Raw genomic sequence first — 22610 nt, 5'->3', positions numbered from 1 at the left:
TCTTTCCTACCCTCGACATCCCCATTCTCAAATCCCAGCTCAGCAGCACGGGGTCAGGGGGGTGCAGGCAGCCAGAGCAGACTGCCAGGAGATGCAGCTTGGCCCCTTAGTGTGCCTGTTGCAATTGCTGCCAGGAGCCTGAGTGGAGCAGAGGGGTGGAGAGAGAGGCACAAGCTCATCTGCGGTTGCTATGGTGCCCCATCCTGGATTTGCCCATCTCTCCTAATGGAGCAAAGGGCAGGCAGAGGGAGGGAGGGAGAAAGAGCACAACTGGTGCCTTCGTCTCCCCTTCCCTCCCATCTCTCTCTCTCGGGAGCAGATGTGGGTGGGGGATGGAGGGAGCCTGGATACTGGATAGGAGGGGAGGAAAGAGTGGGGTGCCGGGATTAAGAGGTTTGAGATAGGGGGCCGCACTGAGAGAGGAGGGGGCAGGGCCCTCATACCTACATCCAGAAGCCAGTTGGTGACGTTAGAAGAAAAAAGGAGGCTAGCCGGCACCAGCGTGAGAGGGAGAGGGAGAGAGGAAGAAGGAACGCCAGCATAGGAGGCGTGGAGGCAGACAGCCCTCAGACTGCAGCCAGCCTCTGCCTGGGCTCTCCTGAGCCTGGACCCCAGGGTCCTGAGAGCTGCCCCAAGGATGGGCACCAGGGGAGCAGTCATGCCCCCTCCTATGTGGGGGCTGCTGGGCTGCTGTTTTGTCTGTGGCTGGGCTCTGGGGGGTCCGCGGCCCATCCGCTCTCTGCCCTCTCTGTCTTCCCAAGTCAAGCCAGGATCTGTGCCCATGCGGGTGCCCCCAGAGGGGGCCGAGGCTGCCCTCGCTTATCTCTACTCTGGAGATGCCCAGCAGCTATCGCAGGTGAATTGCAGTGAGCGCTATGAAGCACGTGGGGCAGGAGCCATGCCAGGGCTCCCCCCAAGCCTACAGGGAGCAGCGGGCACCCTTGCCCAGGCCGCCAATTTTCTCAACATGCTGCTGCAAGCCAACGACATCCGTGAGTCCAGTGTGGAGGAGGATGTGGAATGGTACCAGGCACTGGTCCGCAGCGTGGCCGAGGGAGACCCAAGAGTGTACAGGGTTTTGCTGACCTTTAACCCTCCACCAGGGGCCAGCCACCTACAGCTGGCCCTGCAGGCCACCCGGATTGGGGAGGAAACCATCCTTCAGGACTTGTCTGGGAACTGGGTGCAGGAGGAGAACCCACCTGGGGACCTGGACACCCCTGCCCTGAAGAAGCGGGTGCTGACCAATGACCTAGGGAGCCTTGGCAGCCCCAAGTGGCCGCAGGCAGATGGATATGTGGGGGACATGCAGCAGGTGAGGCTGTCTCCTCCTTTCCTGGAATGCCAGGAGGGACGGCTCCGACCTGGATGGCTGATCACACTCTCTGCCACCTTCTATGGACTCAAGCCAGACCTCAGCCCAGAAGTCAGGTAAATGGGTTTGTGCAGGATTTGACGCATGTGTGGGGATGTAGGGGAAGGAAGTACAGGTCCCCTCAGCTGTCCCTGGGCCATTTGGCACGGACATGTGCATGCCTGGGGGGCACAGAGATGTGGGTATTTGTACTCAGTTGTGTGTACTCACAGTCGGCTCTGGGAATCTGTAACTATCTGTTAACACATACAGGTGTGACTGTACATGTGTATAAATCAATCCATATTTATCTGGGTTTATGTGCTTGAGCACATGCAGGAATATCTGTGAGTCTGTGCATATACAAATAGATATACATATGTAGCATACATCTATATGCAGGTATACACATGTGTGTAGAGATATGTCAGTATAGCCCGGTGCGGTGGCTCACGCCTGTAATCCCAACACTTTGGGAGGCCGAGGCAGGTGGATAACCTGAGGTCAGGAGTTCGAGACCAGACTGACCAACATGGAGAAACCCCGTCTCTACTAAAAACACAAAATTAGCCAGGTGTGGTGGCGTATACCTGTAAACCCAGCTACTCAGGAGGCTGAGGCAGGAGAATTGCTTGAACCTGAACCCCGGAGGCGGACGTTGCAGTGACCCGAGATCACGCCATTGCACTCCAGCCTGGGCAACAAGAGCAAAACTCTGTCTCAAAAAAAAAAAAAAAAAGATGTGTCAGTATAGACAGGCAGAGGTCTTGGCCCCCAGGCCTGAGGAGGGAGTACAAGAGGCAGGAGAGGTCTTGGTGTGGATGACAGTGACAATCTATGCACCAGGCTTGTCAGTGGTGAGCTGGGTGGGTACTCCAGGGGTTCAACCTGGTGCTCTCTAGCAATTGAGAGCTGTAAAATGAGGCTTCCCAGGAGAAGGAAAACTTTTGTTTTTTTTTTTTGAGACAGAGTCTCGCTCTGTCGCCCCGGCTATAGTGCAGTGGTGCAACCTCGGCTCACGGCAGCCGCAGCCTCCCAGGTTCAGATGATTCTCCTGCCTCAGCCTCCTGAGTAGCTGGGATTACAGGTGCGCACCATCACACCTGGCTACTTTTTGTATTTTTAGTAGCGACAGGGTTTCACTATGTTGGCCAGGCTGGTCTCGAACTCCTGACCTCAAGTGATCTGCCCGCCTCAGCCTCCCAAATTGCTGGGATTACAGGCGTGAGCCGCCATGCCCAGCGGAAGGAAAACTCTTGAGGGGGCTTGGAATCAATGCTCTTTCTGCCAAGGAGCTGGCTGAGTCCCCAGGGCCATCTCCTTAAACCAAGCAGGCCCCACTATCCTGCCTGTCCTGACGCAGAAGCTTGTGATTCTCCTCCAGTAACCTACCTCCTCCCGTAACCTACCTCCTCCCTCAACCACAGGAAAGAAGGACTGAGGGTCCTATTGGGAAGGGAGCAGCAACTGAGCCTAGGACTGCAGGGCATTCAACAATCAACACTGCTCCAGCTCTGTGTCCCCATTCATTGTTCCCAGCAGGGTTCCCCTCCTGCCAGCAGGCAGCCTGGCTCCTTGCCAGCTCAGCCCAGAGCAAAGGCTGGGGAGCTGCTGGTCCAGGCAGTGCCAGGTCAGGGCTCCTCCATTTCATATCTCCTTTGCTATGATCAATTCAGACCTGGCTTGGGCAGAGGGAGGAGATGGTTAATAGCTGAGCTGATCTCTGTGTGTGTGCCTGTGTACATGCATGAGGAAGTGTGAAAATCCTCTTTAGAGATCATCAGAGCCCTGACTCCTGCCATGTCTTGACATGCTCCCTGTCTCTACTCCTTGATAGAAACCAGGAAATGATAGGATATCAAAAAGCTGAGGGGTGGAGAGAACAACCTAGTAGAAAGAAGACTGTTGTCCACAGAGACAGTGAACATTCATAATACTGGAGAAATGGAATGCATGCATGCCCTTCGCACACACTGCAGGTGCTGGGCCAAAGTTTGCAAAGACTGCATTGTCCCCAGATCTAGTGCCTGTAGGGGCAGAAAAGTGTGATCCCTTTCCTCACTCATCATAAGGGTCACAACACTCCTATAACAAAAGACAGATTAGCAAGAGAAAGGCATAACAAATTTATTTAATCAAAGATTTGTTTGTTTGTTTGTTTGTTTGTTTTGAGATGGACCCTCGCTCTGTCACCAGGCTGAAGTGCAGTGGCGCGATCTTGGCTCACTGCAACCTCCGCCTCCTGGGTTCAAGCGATTCTCCTGCCTCAGCCTCCCGAGTATCTGGAATTACAGGCATGAGCCACCATGCCCAGCTAATTTTTGTATTTTTAGTAGAGACAAGGTTTCTCCATGTTGGCCAGGCTGGTCTCGAACTCCTGGCCTCAGGTTATGCGCCTGCCTCGGCCTCCCAAAGTGCTGGGATTACAGGCGTGAGCCACTGCACCCCGCCTATTTAGCCAAAGTTTTACATGACACAGGAGATTTCAGAAATGAAGACCCAGTGGCAGAGGCTCAGTGGCTTACACATATAATCCCAGCACTTTGGGAGGCCCAGGTGGGAGGATGCCTTGAGTCCAGGCGTTCAAGACCAGCCTGAACAATATAACCAAAGCTCGTCTCCACTAAAAATAATTTTTAAAAACTAGCCAGGAGTGGTGGTACATGCCTGTAGTCCTAGCTACTTGGGAGACTGAGGTGGGAGAATCACTTGAGCCAAGGAGGTGGAGGTGGCAGTGAGCTATGATCATGCCACTGCACTCCAGCCTGGGCAACAGAGCAAGACCATGTGTCTGAGAAAAAAAAAAGAAAAAATAGACTCAGGGAAAACCGTTCATTTTTATGCTTAGATTCCATGAAGTATGGTCAGCCCTGTAGAACTGTGATTGAACAAAAAAGTCTATGATCTAATGGTAGTAGACCAAGTAGGGAAACTCAGCCAGGCCTCTGTTCAGCTTCCTCTTGGCCTCTCTATGTAGCAGCCTTCCTCCCAGGTACAGGGCAGGATCCCTCTGGAATGAGGGTCATATGACCTACTTACTATCAGTCAAGGCAGGCCAGAGAATTTCTTTTTTTTTTTTTTTTTATTCATTTACATATTTTTATTTGGAAATGTTTATATCAGTACAAGGAAACAATTTTGGAGACACTGGATGTCATTAGTTATCATTAGTTTATTATAAAAGAGAAATATGGAAATTATTTACATGATGAAAGATTTCAGAACTTCAGTGGAATGGGCAGCTTCATGTTGATGCCATTTCAATAGTGACTTATTTCAGTCTACGTACTTTCCAAGAATGTCACCATCTCTAAATAGGAAATAATCCTTGTCATCTAGAACTACTTTGGTGCCTCCATATTCTGGGAGAAGAACTTTATCTCCAACTTTCACGCTAACTGGTTGGATCTCTCCACCCTTTCCTTTGGAACCCGATCCAACAGCGACTACTGTTGCTTGCAATACTTTTCCTTGAGATTTTTCTGGAAGCATAATGCCTCCTTTGGTTACAGTTTCAGCAGCACTCCTTTCAACCAATACTCGGTCAAAGAGTGGAAGAAACTTTCTAAACGCTTGTCCTGCCATGACTTCCTCCGCCTCAGACTCGTACTCTGCTCTATTGTAGCGCCGCAAGGAGAGACTCGCGGTCCGGCCCTGGCGACACGTGAAAAAACCACCCAGCGCGCAGGCGCGCTCGCCCCCGAGAATTTCTTTATGACCAGCTCCTACACAGAAAGGCAGGGGAAGATGAGAGTAATAGTTCTTGGTTTTATATCTTGCTCTGGGGGAGGGGGATTCTAGTTTCTATGACCTGCCTTGGGGAAGGGGAATTCTGGTTTCTAGAACTCACTTCAGCTGGGAGAAAGAGGGGCGGGAGACAAGAGAGAAGGAGAAGGTCGGAGAGACCTTACTTCTGAGCCCTTCTAATCTCCTTTAGTTCAAAGTCCTCAGCATGCCAAAGTGCCATAATTCGGAGCATTGTTTTCTGGGCCCCAACAACGCCCAGGGACACACGTCCACTTTGGCATCCATCACTGTGCCCCTAATTGCCAGTTTACTACCGTAGGGGGCAGGTGCAGATGGACGTAGATCTCCAGAGTGTGGACGTCAATCAGTGTGCAAGTGGCCCAGGCTGGTACTCTAACACACACCTGTGTGATCTCAACAGCACCCAGGTAAGGATGAGGAGGATGGGGGGCGCTACTAGAGTCCTGCCTCCCTCCCTTTTTCCCATCACTGCCACCACGCAGCTCCCAGGAGCAGCAGACAAAGCTACCCCAGCATCTCAGGGCTTCAGGGGAGTTCCTAGTGATTGGCAGAGGTGAGATACCAGGCTTTTAAAAAGTCAGGTCACCTATAGCCTGCCCTCCCACCCCCTAGTCCCCCTACTCCTGCCCTCATTCCTTTGAAAGTTCAGTGTTCTTTCTGTCTGCTCTCCTTTCTGGTACTCAGTGCTCCAGGACCCCTCCCAGGGCGACTTCCTGAGCCTCAGTTACTTATCTCCTTTCCTTCCGCCGGGAACACATTCTTCATGTAACACAGCTCTGGGCTCCTCTTGGCCCACAAAGGATGTTCCATTGGTCTATCTACAGAAGGATATTCCATATTGCTGAAATAAATGGAATTGCTGGTTGGGGTATGGGAGGAATCTAATCAACCAAAGAGCTCGAAGAGGCCTGGGACCAGTGAATGTGATGGAACCTGGGCCAGATACAGGTAGATTCAAAGTTACGGGTGCAGGTGACTCACAATGATGGAGAGCACTGGCTGGTAATCATGCAAACCCAGTACTGGGAAACTGGGAGGCCAGTGAATTCACCCACTCCATGGTTGCAATCACTGCATGCTTGTTCCTGAGCTGAGCCAAAGCCAGGGCGAGCCCTGTGGCCTGCTGGGGCTGGTGGGCATGTTGTTCTGTGTGCATAGGTGGTCCTACTGCTCTTCAGGGCACATGTATCTGAAGCTAGAGGTGGAGGGATGGAAAAGGGCTCCCACCATCCAGTTCACTGTTTAACCCAGACACATTCACTTCTCTGGGTGCGTGTTTGTCTAATTGTGCAGGCTGTGACAGGAACAGAGTGTAGTCCAGTGGTCCAAGCAAGAGGGGAAGTTGGGCCACAGTTTCACAAGCACCACACACTAACCCTACTAGGTGAGGTTAGGGGCTCGATATAGAATCTTCCAAGGTTAACCCCTTTATTTGCATCACTGATGTCTGTTCCCAGCTACTCCCCACAATAGATCTGACCTCATTTGTTCATATTCCCTGCCTGGCTCTGAGGTCTGCTCTGTCCCCTGCCGGGCAAACGTCAATAGGAGGAGGTGGAATAAAGGCTGGCCTTGGCATCCCACCAGCCTGGCATTAGCCTGGCATTAAGGCTGGGAAAAACAGTCCTGTGCCAAAGCCAGATGGTCCCTGATGAAGGAAGCTGCTCCTCCGTGGGGGGCCTTTCCAGTCCATTTGTGTGCCAAAGATGGAAGCTGATGGGGACCCTTTGAAGTAGGATGTAGGTACACAAGGTATGGCTGGGCTCAGAACTTTCCCTACTTCCATCTCCCCCAGTACCTTGCCCTAGCAAGAGCTGGCCACTAGGAAATGGGTCCTATGAGGCTCCTGTCACTGCCAGTCTGAACAAAAGGGTGATTTCTCCCTGTACTCTTTGCTTAGGGTCTCTTTGGGAAGAGGCAACAGCAGGGGTCAGGTAGGGTTTCCACAGAGGGAAGGCTTCCCAAGGACTACAGAGGGCTTCTGGAAGGATTCCCTAGTGTGGACCCAAGTCCCATAGATAAGGAGGTAGATGGACCCTCCATCTCTCCCAGGAGGGAAAGTTCTTCCAGAGAAAGCCCCACATAAACACATACTGTGTTTGTCGTCCCCGTAGTGTGTCCCCCTGGAGAGTCAGGGCTTTGTTCTTGGCCGCTACCTCTGCCGCTGCCGACCTGGATTCTACGGGGCAAGCCCCTCTGGGGGTATGTAAGTGTGGTGGGGGCCAGGCATGCGTTTTACAGGAGAGGCTGGTTGGGAGGGTACATCTGGGGAAGAAAGCCAGACTGGGGTGAGACACTGGGAGGGAACTTGTGAGGCAAGGGCAGAAGGTTGAGAGAGGCAGGAGAGGCAAGCAGGTTGCAGTGTGGGAGTGTCTACACCTTCTGAGTATGAGCCTATAACATGCAAATATGATGCAAGTTGGCCTCTCAAGGAGCCCTAGCCTGGTGTCACCTCTTCCTGGTACTCTGCCCTCCCAAGGAAGCACCCATTCCCACTTGTCCCTGGAGCCCCAGATCACAGGAGAACAGGGAGAGGGCTGTGGTGACTATCAGGGAAAAGGCTGGGATGTCAGGATGCTCTAGCTGGGTCCCTCTCCCTGCACTCATCTTGTTCTTTATAGGGTTAGAGAAGAGTGACTTCCAGACTACCAGGCAATTCGGGTCCCCAGAAGGCAGATCTGGGAGACTGCTGCAGTGCCTGCCATGTCCTGAGGGCTGCACCAGCTGCATGGATGCCACACCATGCCTGGTGGAAGAGGCTGTGGCGCTGCGGGCCGCTGTGCTGGCCTGCCAGGCCTGCTGCATGCTGGCCATCTTCCTGGGCATGCTGGTCTCCTACCGCTGCCGCCGGAACAAGGCAAGGAAGGCCCCACACCTCCCACACACATGTCCGACCCATCTCAACTGGAGGCCTGAGACTACCTAAGACCAGAATTTAGGAGAAATTGGTTCTAATCTTGATTCTAAATCTAACTCACTGTGTAGCATGATGCAAGTGATTTCTCTGCCTTGGACCTGCTTCCTCATCCGTAAAATAAGGGCATTGAACTTGATTCAATAAATGCTAGTTGAGTATCTACTCTAAGCAAAACACTGCCTAGGCTCGAGTGGAAGTGATCTGGGCCTGCATGGAGCTCCCAGTTTAATGGAGGAAGCAGACATGTAAATAAAATGACAGCATAGTGAGATGGGGGCAAGGATGGAGGTGTCTGTCAGCTGCTGTGGGAGCTTACAGAAAGTCATCCTACCTGAGATGGCATGGGAAAGACTTTCTGGATGTGACATGAGCCAGGCTTGAAGGTTAACTGGATACTTACTGGGCCAAGAAGGGGTACCCTATTCTAGACAAGGGAGAAGCCTGACGCAACGCTTGAGGAATGCACGAGATCCCTTCCAGCTCCAGCAGCCTCTGATTTGAGCCTAGGTCTGCAGCAAGGCCCTGAGCGAGACTGGGAGGAACACAGGGATGTGTGTGTGGGAATGATGTGAAACCTTGGCCTTAGCCATGTTTAGTGCCAGTGGAGTTGAGCCTGGGGTAACAAGGGGCATGGCTGTGGGCAGAGAGGGCAGAGCCAGTGTTACAGGGTGAAGCCTTATCTCAGGGTCACTGAGTGACCGTTCACATAGGCCTGAGAGCCTCTAGAACCATCGTCCAGACTCTGCTCACATGCCTCTCTCCTTGCTTCACAGAGGATCTGGGCGTCTGGAGTGGTCCTGCTGGAAACTGTCCTTTTTGGATTCCTGCTGCTTTACTTCCCTGTGAGTCTGTGGCCACAGGCTGGCCCCACCTTCCAGCATCCCCCACAGCCAAAACCTGGCACCCTCCAAGCCCCAGAACCCTTCTTCTTCTCTGCCCTCTGGAGGGGATTCAGAGACCACAGATATCCCCTACTCTTACCCACAAATGGCAAGCTGGTCTATGAGTTCTGGAGCCCCAGGCTTAAAGGAGCTCTGTGACTTGCAGTGTGATTTAGGGCAAGTTACCTAACCTCTTTGACACTTCAGCTGCTCCTCTGCAGAATGAAGGTGGTGAATGGCTCTATTGCAGGGCTGTTGGGAGGATCCACAGTGTGCTTAGCATAGGCCTGGCCCACAGCAGAAGCACAGTGGAGAGCAGAGATTTTTGCCCCTTCCCACCAGGTCTTCATCCTATACTTCAAGCCCAGTGTATTCCGCTGCATCGCTCTTCGCTGGGTGCGGCTGCTGGGTTTTGCCATCGTCTATGGCACCATCATACTCAAGCTTTACAGGTACGGCCTGGGGCAGACTTTGCTCTCATGCTGCTCATCCCAGACCACCCCAGCTCACTCATGGAATGGTGTTTTTCAAAGCCAGACCCTTGCCAGCCCCATTCCCCTGTACCCCCAAGGCCAACCCCCATCACCATAGCCTTGTCCTCCATGTTACTTTGTGGGGGGGTAGCAAAAGGCAGCAAATCACAAAAAGGATGGAAGGACAAGTACCTGTGTGGAGGAGAGGGCAGCAATGAACAGAGACCAGGGCGCTGGCACCCTCTTCGTGATCCACCCAGGTCCCTGCCATCCACCCTGTGTATTCTAACCCTCGCAGAGTGCTGCAGCTGTTTCTGTCTCGAACAGCCCAGCGGAGCGCTCTTCTGAGCAGCGGACGGCTGCTGCGGCGCCTGGGGCTGCTCCTGCTACCTGTGCTGGGCTTCCTGGCTGTGTGGACTGTGGGCGCCCTGGAGCGAGGCATCCAGCACGCACCTCTGGTGATCCGAGGCCACACTCCCAGTGGCCGCCATTTCTACCTCTGTCACCACGACCGCTGGGACTACATCATGGTTGTGGGTGAGCTGCTTCTGCTGAGCCCAGCCTCACACTGGTCCCTGACTCTGTGCCTCCAGGGTTCCTCTTGTTCTGGTTCTCCTGACTTGTCCCCAGACCCTGAGCCCAGGCTCCCCCCAGCACATCTTTCAGAGAAAGGGGTGGGACGGCTGCTGAGGTGGTGCCGGCTCTCTCCCTCCCTGCCTCCCCGCAGCTGAGCTGCTGCTGCTGTGCTGGGGCAGCTTCCTCTGCTACGCCACACGGGCTGTGCTCTCGGCCTTCCACGAGCCACGCTACATGGGCATCGCCCTGCACAATGAGCTACTGCTTTCCACTGCCTTCCACACGGCCAGGTGAGGATGGACTCATCTACCCACACCCCCTTCCATTCTAACACCACTCCTCACCTCTCCCAGGTGAGGTGCCCCCATCCCATGCCATCCTGGCAACACTGCTACGCCTCAGCACGTTGAGGAAGGCCCCCACTTCTGGCTCTCCCTACCCCCCATATGCCCCTTCTGTACTCCATGCCTGGCCAGGTGAGGAGGCCCCCAACACAGAAGAGGAGGAAGAGGACCTTCCTCCTAACTCCTCACCCCTCCCAAAGCACCTCTCCAGCACCCCAATATACCCCTTTCCACACATGCTCAGTCCTCCCTGCCTTCTCTCCTCACTCCTCAGCCATAAGAGCAGCAGGCTGCTGCTTGTCCATAACGACCAGGCCCTGTGGTGGAGGCAGAGTTAACCCACAGAGTGGGCCTAAGAGCCTGGAGCACAGGTCTGTGCTATACACAGCCAAAGAAAGTGAGCTGGAGTAGTCTCGGAGGGCTTCTTGGAGGTCGGGATTAACAGGATTGAAGTGGGACTTAAATCCTGGAGAGGGCAGAATGCCCCCTCATCCTAAGCATATCAGGGTTGGGGCTGAGGTGAAACGCCAGTGAGAAGGCAAAGCAGAAGAGGCAACTCCTGCCTGCAGTAATGACCTGCGCCCCCATCCCACCCCAGGTTTGTGCTGGTTCCCTCCCTGCACCCGGACTGGACCCTCCTCCTCTTCTTCTTCCACACCCACAGCACAGTCACCGCCACGCTGGCTCTGATCTTCATCCCTAAGGTGAGGCCCTCCCCTCCTGCCTGTGAGGTGGACCCCAGCCCCTCTGTCAGGGGCACTGTGGAGCTGTTGTCCCACAGCGCCCTCTGCAGGCCAGGGTGAGGACGACAGAAGGTGCTGGGTGAGTGAGCACAGTGCCAGGGGCCCTAAGCTAGGAGCCGACTTGAGTGGGGACACTCTCTGCTTCCAGTTTCTGGGCAAGGGAAAGAAAAGCCAGGGCTGGAGGGGCTCCCTCCTGCAGCTGGAAGGTTGGCACACTCTGAAAATCTACTCAGAAGCAGGTATACAGGGAGAGGTGGGAGAGCTGAAGGACCCGGCTAGGAATTGCAGGGTCAGGGGCTTAGAACCACCCTGCTCTCTGAGCTAGAGAAGGTCAGGGAGGATGAAGGGAGTAAAACTCTAAAGATCCCCAGAATTCCAAGTCAGAGAAGGGGGTGAAGCGTCACAAAGTAAGGACGCATTCCACAGGGCAGGTGAGTGCAGGAGTGGACAGGGAGCCAGGGCAAGTCTTTTTCCCACTCATATGCGCCTCTGCCAGTTCTGGAAGCTAGGGGCTCCTCCCCGGGAGGAGATGGTGGATGAGGTGTGTGAGGACGAGCTGGACCTGCAGCACTCAGGCTCCTACCTCGGCAGCAGCATCGCCTCAGCCTGGAGTGAGCACAGCCTGGACCCTGGAGACATTCGGGTATGTGCCACCCTCCCCGCCTCCTTTCAATGCTAGCTTTTAGGAACTGGGCAGAGGGAGGACTGGGCCCTGCCACCTGGGCTATGTGCCACTGCAAGTTCTCTTCCCTCCAAGACCTGCCCTCTCACTTCTCCACTGGCCTAAACTGATTCCTCTGACTCTATTCAAAGGAGGCCACACACACCCAAGTGGGAAGACCCCAAAGCCCCAGAAGCAGATCCCGGAGGCTCAGGCCATGTGGCAAGCTAGAGGCAGGGCCGGGAGTGGAGCCCTACTCCTTCGCATCCTCCACTCTCACTCAGCAGGGGCATCAGGTCGGGGGCAGACTAAGAAACCCCTCAGCTGGCCGGGCACAGTGGTTCATGCCTGTAATCCCAGCATTTTGGGAGGCTGAGGCAGGCGGATCGCTTGAAGCCAGGAGTTTGACCAGTTTGGCCAAATGGCGAAATCTCGTCTCTACTACAAATACAAAAATTAGCCAGGCATGGTGGTACATGTCTGTGGTCCCAGATACTCAGGAGGCTGAGGTGGGAGGAGGATCACTGGAGCCTGGTAAGTTGAGGTTGCAGTGAGCTGAGATCGCACCACTGCACTCCAGCCTGGGTGAAAAAGCAAGATTCTGTCACACACACACACACAAAAACAAAAACCTCAGCCCCCAGCAAAGCAGGATGGTTGGTGCCTAGGGCACCTAGGGCCAGCCTAGGGCCAGCTGTGGGGTTGGGTAGTTCAGGCAGTGAGTAGCCACCAGGATCCCCTTTCCCTGGACCTGGCAGGTCTTAGAGGAAGTTCTTCCTGGGTCTACACTGGAAGAGCATGCTTATTCTCATTTCTGTGCTCAAGGGTATCATTATAGTTACCAGAACCCTAACAAGAGGCTCAGTGGGTAAGATACAAGGAGAGCTGATAATCTAAGCCCATTGTTTTATACAATCCAGAGTCTAGGAACCATCGTGGGAAGCCATTCTGTCCACCCCCTCCACCTCTACTGGGGCCGTCTGCACATCTGACTTGTTTACAGGCTCACAAAGCAGAGTCCTCCGCATCTCCTGAGTCCTTCCTTGTTCCAGTGCCTCTGCCTGTTTCCCCCTTGTATCCTCACCCTCTGAGCTCTGCCTGCCCTGCCTCCTGAGACCCCCATCCAGCTGAAGGGCCAGGGAGTATGGAGGGGCAGCTCCACCCCTGACCCTCCACTTTCTGGAACACAAGCCAATCTGCGGCCCCTATGCTGGGTCTGGGGAGAAACCCAGAACAGAAGACTTTTAAAGCCCCGTTCCATCATTTACACCCGAACACTGCACATTTCATACCCACTAGTCTCATCAATCTCATATAATGCTCTTAAGGAAGTTAACACTGGTCACCCAGGTAACGTTGCTTTACAGAAGATCCAGAGGCTCAGAGGGAGGGGTCATGAAAACAGCCTCCAGGGACACAGCATATTGAGTGTCCCCAAGCTACTAACTTCCCACTAGACCACAATGTCCCAGAGAAGGGGGTACACCTGAGTCCTCCGAGCTGACTGGATCTGGCTGGGACTCAGGTTGGCAACTGGTCTCACAGGAACAAAGAGGTGAATTCTGAGAGTTTTAGAAGGAGGGAAGAGATACAGCTTGATAGAAAGAGAGCCCTAAGGGAAAAAGGTCTAAGCAAGGGCTGAGAAACAGCCAGCCAGGGGATGGAGAGAGCTCACCTGCAGCCCTGCTTTCCTTCCTGCTGCCCCACAGGACGAGCTGAAGAAGCTCTATGCCCAGCTAGAGGTCCACAAAACCAAGGAAATGGCTGTGAACAACCCCCACCTGCCCAAGAAGCGAGGCAGCTCACGCCAGGGGCTGGGCCGCTCCTTCATGAAGTACCTGGCGGAATTCCCCGAGGCCCTGGCCAGGCAGCACTCCCGGGACTCAGGCTCCCTGGGCCACGGCAGCCTGCCCGGCTCCTCCCGCCGCCGGCTCCTCAGCTCCAGCCTCCAGGAACCCGAGGGGACACCGGCTCTGCGCAAGTCCCGCAGCACCTATGACCAGCGCAGGGAGCAGGACCAGCCTCTTCTTGACTCACTGCTGAGGAGGAAGCTGGCCAAAAAGGCCTCTCGAACAGAGAGCCGGGAGTCGGTGGAGGGGCCCCCTGCCCTGGGCTTCAGGTCAGCCAGCGCCCACAACCTGACGGTGGGAGAGAGGCTACCCAGAGCCCGGCCCACCTCTCTGCAGAAGTCGCTCAGTGTGGCCGGCTCCAGGGAAAAGGCCTTGCTCATGGCCAGCCAGGCCTACCTGGAGGAGACCTATAGGCAAGCAAAGGAGCAGGAGGAGCGGAAGAAGGCCGAGGCGGCCATGGCCAGCCTGGTGCGGAGGCCATCAGCCAGGAGGCTGGAGCCGCCTCGAGGGGCCCCCCTGTCAGCTCCACCTTCCCCTGCCAAGAGCAGCAGCATGGACAGCTCTCACACCTCTGGGAGGCTTCATGAGGAAGCTGGGAGAAGGCTGCCTCATCCACCCATCCGGCACCAGGTCTCTACCCCCATCTTGGCCCTGTCTGGGGGCCCGGGAGAGCCAAGGATGCTATCTCCGACCTCCATCTTGGCTCCAGCTCTGCTGCCAGCTCTAGCTCCAACCCCAGCCCCTGCCCTGGCACCAGTCCCAGTATCCCCCCAAAGCCCCAACTTACTCACCTACATCTGCCCCTGGGAGAACGCAGAACTGCCAGTCAAGCAAGAAAATGTGCCCCAGGAAGGCCCCTCAGGGCCAGAGCGAGGCCCCCACTCCCCTGCCCCAGCTCGAGCCAGGCTCTGGAGGGCCCTCTCTGTTGCAGTAGAGAAAAGCAGGGCTGGGGAGAATGAGATGGACACAGAGGATGCACATCACCGGAGGGAAGCTAACGATGTGGACGAAGACAGGCCCAAGATCTTCCCTAAATCCCACAGCCTCAAGGCCCCTGTTCAGCAGGGTTCCATGCGCAGCCTGGGGCTGGCGATTAAAGCTCTGACCCGTTCCCGGAGCACCTACAGAGAGAAGGAGAGTGTGGAGGAGAGTCCCGAGGGGCAGAACAGCGGGACTGTGGGAGAGAGTGTGGGGGCACCCTCCCGATCGCCCAGGCTAGGCCGGCCCAAGGCGGTGAGTAAGCAGGCCGCTCTTGTTCCCTCCGATGACGAGGAGTCCCTCCAGAACCAACAGAACGCTCACACCAGCAGGATGCTCCAAGTCTGTCAAAGGGAGGGCAGCAGGGAACAAGAAGACAGAGGCAGGAGGACGACCCAGGGTCTAGGGGAGCGGAAAGCTGAGAGAGCAGGTAAAACAGGGCTCGCCACATCGAGGCAAGTTTCCAGGGACAAAAATATCGAGCAATCGAAAGAAGCCCCTGTCGGGTGGCAGGAACTGCCCAAAGCTGGCCTCCAGTCCCTGGGCAGCGCTGACCACAGGGTGGCAGAGGTATGCCCCTGGGAGGTCACTGAATCAGAAACGCGTCAGCCAGACAGTGGCAACAAGGCCGAAATCTGCCCCTGGGAGACGAGTGAAGGAGCCCCTGAGTCGAGGGCACTAAGACAAGACCCAGGTGACTCCCAAGAAAAGAGTGGGGAGGCCGGGGGAAAATCGGAGCCCACAGATGTGGTTCCCACGATGCGGAAAAAGCCAGAGAGGCTGGTGAGGGAACAGGAAGCAGTGTGTCCCTGGGAGAGTGCCGATGGAGGAGATCTGTCCCCTGGGTCAGCTCCTCAGGACCCTGGCAGAATCAGAGACAAATCTGAGGCAGGGGGCAGTGTGGAGGCCAGGAAGGTGGAGACGCCTGGGTGGGAAGCTGCTGGCCCAGAAGCTCATACCCCTGACATCACCAAGGCAGATCTGTGTCCCTGGGAGGCAAGTAAAGGAGGCAAGGATGGGAAACCGGCCCAAGAGGTAGTGAAGGATCTCCCTCAGGAAAAGCAGAAAACCAGGAAAGCAACCTTTTGGAAAGAACAGAAACTGGGAGGAGACTTGGAGTCTGTTTGTCCATGGGAGAGTACAGATTTCCGGGGCCCCTCAGCAGTCTCAATTCAGGCCCCAGGAAGCTCCGAGTGTTCAGGGAGTTTGGGCAGTGGCATTGCTGAAGTGTGTCCGTGGGAGGCAGGAGATGCTCCTGCTATCCAGAAAGCAGACATCTGTCCCTGGGAGCTGGATGATAACATGATGGGGCAGGAAATGCTGAGTCTGGGGACAGGTAGAGAATCTCTTCAAGAAAAGGAAAAAGCCTCCAGAAAAGGAAGCTTTGGAGAGATGGGGGAACAAACTGTGAAAGCAGTGCAGAAATTAGGTCAACAGCAGGAGTCAGTTTGTCCCAGGAAGAGCACGGTCCCTGGGCACTCCAGCCCATGTCTAGACAATTCCTCATCCAAAGCTGGTAGCCAATTCCTACGCAATAGAGGAAGCAGAGCAACGCAGGTGTGTCCACAGGAAGATCTCAGGCCGGAGGTACAGGAAGCAACACCTGCCAAAACAGAAATCTGTCCCTGGAAGGTAAATGAAAGAACAAGAGAGGAATGGACATCAGCACAGGTGCCAAGAGGAGGAGAATCTCAAAAGGACAAGGAGAAAATGCCTGGAAAATCAGAAATCAAAGATGTCACAGCTTGGGAAAAGCCTGAGGGGCAGATCCAAAAGCAAGAAGCGGTCGGCCCCTGGGAGAGTGTGGACCCTGGCAGCTTCTCCCCACAACCACGTCCTCAAGACACAGAGAGACTCCAAACCCTTCTCCAGATGTCAGGCAGTGTGGGAAGCAAAGCTGCCGACATTTGCCCTTTGGATGTGGAGGAAACCTTGACTGCTGGGAAGGCAGAAATCTGTCCCTGGGAGGTGGGTGCTGGAGCAGGGGAGGAAAGGGCTTTGGGAGCTGAGGCCATTAGGAAATCTCCAAATGATACAGGAAAGGCTTCTGCAGATCTTGGACCCAGGGAGACAGCTGTTACTGCTCCAGAGAAGCCACAGAAGCCAACCCCAGAGTGGGAGGTGGCTTGTCCCTGGGGGAGTGTGGGTCCAGGGGCCTGTTCTCAGCGTTCAGGTACTCTAGATGCTGATGGACCAAAAGCTGGGTTCCAGAAACTGGATCATATGGGGTGCAGGCCAGGTGAAGTGTGTCCCTGGGAAGCACAGGAAGCTGCTACCAGTGAAAAAGCCAAGATCTGTCCCTGGGAGGTAAATGAAGGAACTTCTGGGAGGGGATTGGACCAAGAGACAGGGAGTGAATCAGCAGAGCAGAGGGAGAAAGCTCTAGAAAAGGGGAGACTCACTTCCCTGGGAGAAGACGTATCAAAAGGGATGGCAAAACTGTGTCAAGAACAGGAAGCTATTTGTATTTGGGAGAACAAGGACTTGAGGGAATCCCCTGCTCAGGCCCCCAAGATCTCAGACTTGCCCAGCAGCATGAGTAGTGAAGTGGCAGAGGGACATTCCTTGGAAGCAACAGAGAAGAGGGACCTGAGACAAGACCCAAAGACAGGTTCCTTCCCAGAACACATAACCCAAGAAAAAGCTCTAGCTGCAGACACAGAAGAATTCACTACTGAAGATGGGGAAAAAACAAGCCATGAGCTACAATCCATCTGTCCATGGGAGACCACTGCCCCAGCAGGTTCCTTCTCTCACCTAGACAGACAGCGCTCTGACCAACCTAAAGCCAGCTCCCAGAGACTGGTCAGCACTGGGGGCAGGGCTGCTGACGTGTGCCCATGGGATGTTCCTGACGTGTGCCCATGGGATGTTCCTGATGCAGGTGTGTATAAACCTGACAGCAGTGCCAAGGCCGAGACCTGTCCCTGGGAAGTGACTGAAAGAATCCCTGTCAAAGGGGTGTCAGGGCAGGATGGAAAAGGGGACCCTCAAGAAGAGAAAGGCAGAGCCCCAGAAAAATCAGAGCCCAAAGGTGTGCTGGTTCAGAAAAAGCCAGAGATGGCAGACTTCAGGCAGCAGGAGGCTGTGGGTCCCTGGGAGAGTCAAGATGGCAAGGGTCTGTCCCCACAGCCAGCCCCAGATGCTTCTGACAGAAGCAGAGGCAGTTCTGAGGCAGCAGGCAGTGTGGAGACCAGGGTAGTGGAAGTGTGTCCATGGGAAGTGGTAGAGGCTCCCTCTGCCAAGAAAGCAGAGATCTGCCCTTGGGAGGCGGATGGAGGAGCAGCAGAGGAAGGGGAACTGGAACGAGAATCACAAGGGCAAGGAGAGATGTTCCTTCAGAAGGCAGGACCTGCAGGGACGCAAGAACACTTCTCAAAAGCAGCAGCAAAGCCCAGAGAGCAGGAGGCAGTCTGCCCTGGGGAAGGCACAGGCTCAGGAGGGCTCTTGCCCCAGTCAGGTGTCCTGGACCCAGAACTCAAAGTCAGCCCCAAGGAAGCAGACAGCATGGGGAGCAGGACGGCAGAGCTGTGCCAATGGGAAATCACAGATCCAGAAGGAAATAAAATAAAGGGTACCATGGCAGACATCTGTCCTGGGGAGGAAACTGGAGTCCCATCTGAGGAATCTGGCCTCCTGGCTTTAGTAGCAACTCGGAGAGAATTTTTCCCCACAGCTCCTGAAAAACCACTATGCCTTTTAGTTCATGGGCCTCTGGATCACTTCTTTCCAGAAAGCAAAATCCCCTGCCCCAAGGTAAGCAGGCCAGCCAGTACTTTCACTCTAGAAGGTGTCAGAGAACTACAAGGACCTTCAGGGCTTGAGCCAAGGACCAGCTTAGCCCCAGAGCCAAGTCTCCAGGAAGCTTAAGGCTCAGTCTTCATCCTTAACTGAAGACTCAGGCCTAGTGGCTTTTGAAGCTCAGTATGAAGAATTCACCCCTCCAACTGTCTATCCTTGGGATTGGGAGTAACAGCCTTATTAGGTGAGGTCAAACACAGAGCCAGCTTTCAGGAGCCAAGGCCCTTTCCAAGTCCAAGTGTTCCCAAAGAGCTGAATCAAAGACAGCTTGGCCACTTCCCCTCCTTGAGAAGACCAGAAGTCAACTCATCCCAAAGACAAATTGCATGAAAAGGGTACAGCTTGGACCCCAGTGGGAAGGGCCACCCTCTCTTTACTTCTAACTTTTCTTCCTGTTCGAGGAAACAAAGACTGGACACTGCTTCTAAGGACTCCTCCCATACACCTACAAGTACTCACAACACAAACCACCCGAGTCTGGACACTCACCCACAAAGCCAGTGTTAGGGATGAAAAAAGTCAGTTGTGCCCAGCCTACCTTCTCTCACAGGGAGACCCAATTCTCTGAAGTCTACGATGGAGCATTTTTTGAGAAGAAACTAAACCATACGAAGTGTTGGCAACATAGGGATGGTGGACCATAGAAGGCTATAAAGGCCACCATAGGAAGATGAAGAGCCATTTAATTGAAGCTGAAAGATAAATTGGGGGAAAAGCTAAAATGACTCAAAATAGGGGCCTGAAAATGCTTTTAGGACCTTGTCATTTTGACTTTGAATCTCCTGTTTCTGCTTTATTGCTTCTCATACCTGCCCTGCTTGACTGCTGAAGCAGAAACAATCAGGCACGCTGACACCCTTATCAGCATCTGGCATCCAAAGCAACATCAGAGAGAGAGAACACAGAAGAAAAGCAATTTCCCCAGGTCCTCCCCACAGTCAAGGGAGCTCTTCCTTCCAGACATCCTTGTGTGCCTCTTGCTAGTTTTTTAGGGGGTCTCCCCCTCTTCCTGCCCTAGCTCTCACCAGTCTCCAGAGCTCATCTCACTGGCTCATTTCCTTCTCCCTAGCTTTTCAGCGCTGCCACAACAGGACCTCTCTTTTGTCAATGCAACTGGAGTCAAGGGGAATCTCTGGTTCTGATGCAAGACCCACCCTCCCTCCCCAACCCCTTCCCGCCCAAGAATCACTTGCTCAGTAACAAGAGGCCACATCAATCTCCTTCCAGAGGAGCTCAAGAAAGGCGGTCCTGTACACAGCCAGCACTCTTCTTCTGCCCTCTGAAAGAGGAGTGCTATGGGGCAGGTTAGAAGCCTGAGGGCCGGGAAAAGGGCACTGTGTGAAGACAAAGCCTTCTTTCTTAACGGAGCTCTCTCTTTTTGGCTCGACTCCCTTCTCTCGTCAGTTCAGGCTACACTTGCTTAAGCAGTACTAGATTACAAATTGCTGGGATTAGATGATAATACCAGAGGGAAAGGAAGAAGGAGAAAAACATACAAAGAAGTCCCAAGATTGGCAAAGGGAGGTGGGAGAGGGGGGAAGGGGCAGCTAGAGAAGGCAGAGCTGGACAGGGGCACTAAAGATGGCAGTAAGTCACACCCTCTAACAGTACAACAGTACAGACATTGATGTCATTCATGGGGAGAAAAAGACGAAACAGGGAGACCCAAAGGGAAAAAGAGCCGTTAACATCTAGCCTGCATGCAAATATGCTGGGCGGTTATGGGACTTCACAGAGAAAGTAACAAAGTACTCCATTTCCAAAAGGGTACAGAGGAATGAAGTAACCTACTGTCTTTTGGGGACCAGATGTCCTCATTCTCTTACCTAGGGCCCTTATTCTGGCCTTTTGGAGCAGTAATTGAAATGTGTTGTTGTTCTGGGCTCTGGCTAGTTAGCCTTACAGCTTCTGAGCTAAAGTGGATTTTGCTGTGCACCCCAAAACAATCCCATTGGGTCTGGTCTAGCTGGAAACAGCAAAGTTGCCGCTAAACACACTCTTGTGAAATAAACCATGGGGGGGGGGGCGGGCGGAAATAAAGAATGCTTTTTCTTGACATTGTAGTTGGTTCTAGCTTATTCATAATGATGATTATCTTTTTTAACATTTTTAAACAATAACAGAAGATAGATAAGGAAAGAACAATGCCTGCTCCAAAGCTCAAGGTGCACTGCAGTCTTGGGACTTTGGGTTATCTGGCTAATGCTCTGCTAGTGCCCAGGTCAGTGCTGACACTGCAGATGGTCTCTGCCTGGTCCTTCTAGCCAGCCCCTCACATCTGGAGGCCATTTGCTCAGCTGGATTTAATCCCAAGGGGAAATGGAAATTGCACTCATCCTCTGGCTCTCTGGTGGCAGCTACTGCTTAGCTCCTATTTAGGATTATCTAGAGAACCCCGAGATATCCAGGAGAGTGGGATGAAACAGCTTATTTGAAGCACTATTTTTACATATTCAAAGGAATCAATGTATCATTTGCCCACTAAGTGTGCTTTTTCTTTTTTTTCATTTCTTTGCTTCCTTACCCTGCAAGGATTATTTCCCCTTCCTCCATACTCCCTGGCAGTGGGTCCTGCTCAAAGCACGTCCCTTCTCATTTTGCCTTAATCCAGGCTCAGGCAAATAGGATGTGACCAAACCTCGCTTGGGCAGTAATTAAAGTGATGTACACTTTAAGCCAAAAAGGTTGGGACTAAGTAGCATGATGAGAGTGGTTGATGAGAGACACCAGGGCTGTCTCTTCCCTAAGCATACATATCTTTGTTTCCATAGTTAACACTTAGCAGGCCGGGCATGGTGACTCACACCTGTAATCCCAGCACTTTGGGAGGCCGAGGCAGGTGGATCCCCTGAGATCAGGAGTTCGTGACTACCCTGGCCAACAAGGTGAAACCCCGTCTCTACTAAAAATACAAAATTAGCCAGGTGTGATGGCGCATGCTACTTGGGAGCCTCAGCTACTTGGGAGGCTGAGGCAGGAGAATTGCTTGAACCTGGGAGGCGAAGGCTGCAGTGAGCCGAGATCACACCATTGCACTCCAGCCTGGGCAACAAGAGCAAAACTCCATCTCAAAAAAACAAACAAACAAACAAACAAAAAAAAACACTTAGCTGCTGTAAAAACATCAGTCTTCCCTAGTGAAGCCTGGTTTGCTGCTTTGCTGAGGTAGTAGCTTTATAGAGACTGGAGAGTTAGGTTATTTATCCTTGACCAGATTCCAGTTTCTTTGGACTCTACTCTCAGGACAAGTTCAGTACAGATTAATCTTTACTTTAAGTGACAGATTTCTTCAAAGAAAATTTTAAGCTTGAGAAAGAGAAGTATGAGAATTTAGGTCCTATTTTTCAAGAGGAGCCCACACTGGACTGATAAAAGCAACAGTACTATAAGCTAAGTTTATTGCTGGTACAAAGTAATTTATCTGGTCGGGTGGTATAGTGGCTCATGCCTGTAATCCCAGCACTTTGGGAGGATGAGGCAGGCAGATCACCTGAGGTCAGGAGTTTGAGACCAGCCTGGCCAACACATAGTGAAACCCCATCTCTACTAAAAAAAAAAATTCAAAAATTAGCCAGGCATGGTGGCGCATGCCTATATTCCCAGCTACATGGGAAGCTGAGGCAGGAGAATAGCTTGAATCCGGGAGGTGGAGCTTGCAGTGAACCGAGATCGTGCCACTGCACTCCAGCCTGGGCCTGTCAGAGCAAGACTCCGTCTCTAAAAAACAAAATAAAACAAAAACAAAGTGATTTCTCTTGTCACACTCAGATGACCTAGGACACATGGGCGTGTGAGGTCCCACACCCTTTTAACAGCCCATCTGGAGCTAAGGAACAAGGAGGGGCTGGCCTATTTTCCTCTGCACAGGTTCATACTTTTGTACACTCACCTTCAATACTGGGCTGGAAAGAACAGTCCCTATCACCAAGTGGTGCTAGAAATCAGGGAACCAAGTACTGCAGATGAATTTTCCAAATGTAACAACCTCTCCATGGCCCCTGCCTCCCCCAACACTTCCTTATACAGCTAATAATTAAGAACACAATCAAAGGCTAAGGGATAAATTATTTCTTTGGATTTATATTTTTCCATAAAATGCAAATGCTGATTCATCAGTGAGTCAGTATATGAAAAAGGGCCTCTTAAATATCTTATAAACACTAATTATTCTTTCCCAGTGTGGATTTCCTTAAAGTCACATCACTCACAAGTAGGCTCATCTTCCACTTCTGCCATCTGAAGGCTGGTCTATGCCCAGCCTGAA

At 53.3% G+C, this 22610-nt stretch overlaps 2 protein-coding genes across 2 annotated transcripts; one reads left to right on the top strand and one right to left on the bottom strand.

Annotated features, from left to right (window-relative positions):
• Positions 1-406: 406 nt before the first annotated feature.
• GPR179 (G protein-coupled receptor 179) lies at positions 407-20344 on the top strand. Its single transcript, XM_024235527.3, has 11 exons — positions 407-1431; positions 5421-5529; positions 7237-7324; positions 7744-7979; positions 8813-8881; positions 9263-9372; positions 9692-9930; positions 10121-10259; positions 10912-11017; positions 11553-11699; positions 13427-20344. Exons 1-11 carry the CDS (start codon positions 638-640, stop codon positions 18413-18415), a joined length of 7026 nt encoding a protein of 2341 aa, XP_024091295.3. The 5' UTR covers positions 407-637; the 3' UTR covers positions 18416-20344.
• On the bottom strand, positions 4418-5037 carry LOC100439237 (10 kDa heat shock protein, mitochondrial). Its single transcript, XM_003780099.4, has one exon. The coding sequence runs from the start codon at positions 4937-4939 to the stop codon at positions 4631-4633; it is 309 nt and encodes a 102-aa protein (XP_003780147.3). The 5' UTR covers positions 4940-5037; the 3' UTR covers positions 4418-4630.
• Positions 20345-22610: the final 2266 nt, after the last annotated feature.

This window comes from Pongo abelii, chromosome 19 (genome assembly GCF_028885655.2).
Source record: "Pongo abelii isolate AG06213 chromosome 19, NHGRI_mPonAbe1-v2.0_pri, whole genome shotgun sequence".
NCBI lineage: Eukaryota > Metazoa > Chordata > Mammalia > Primates > Hominidae > Pongo > Pongo abelii.
This window is presented reverse-complemented; position numbering and strand designations above follow the sequence as displayed.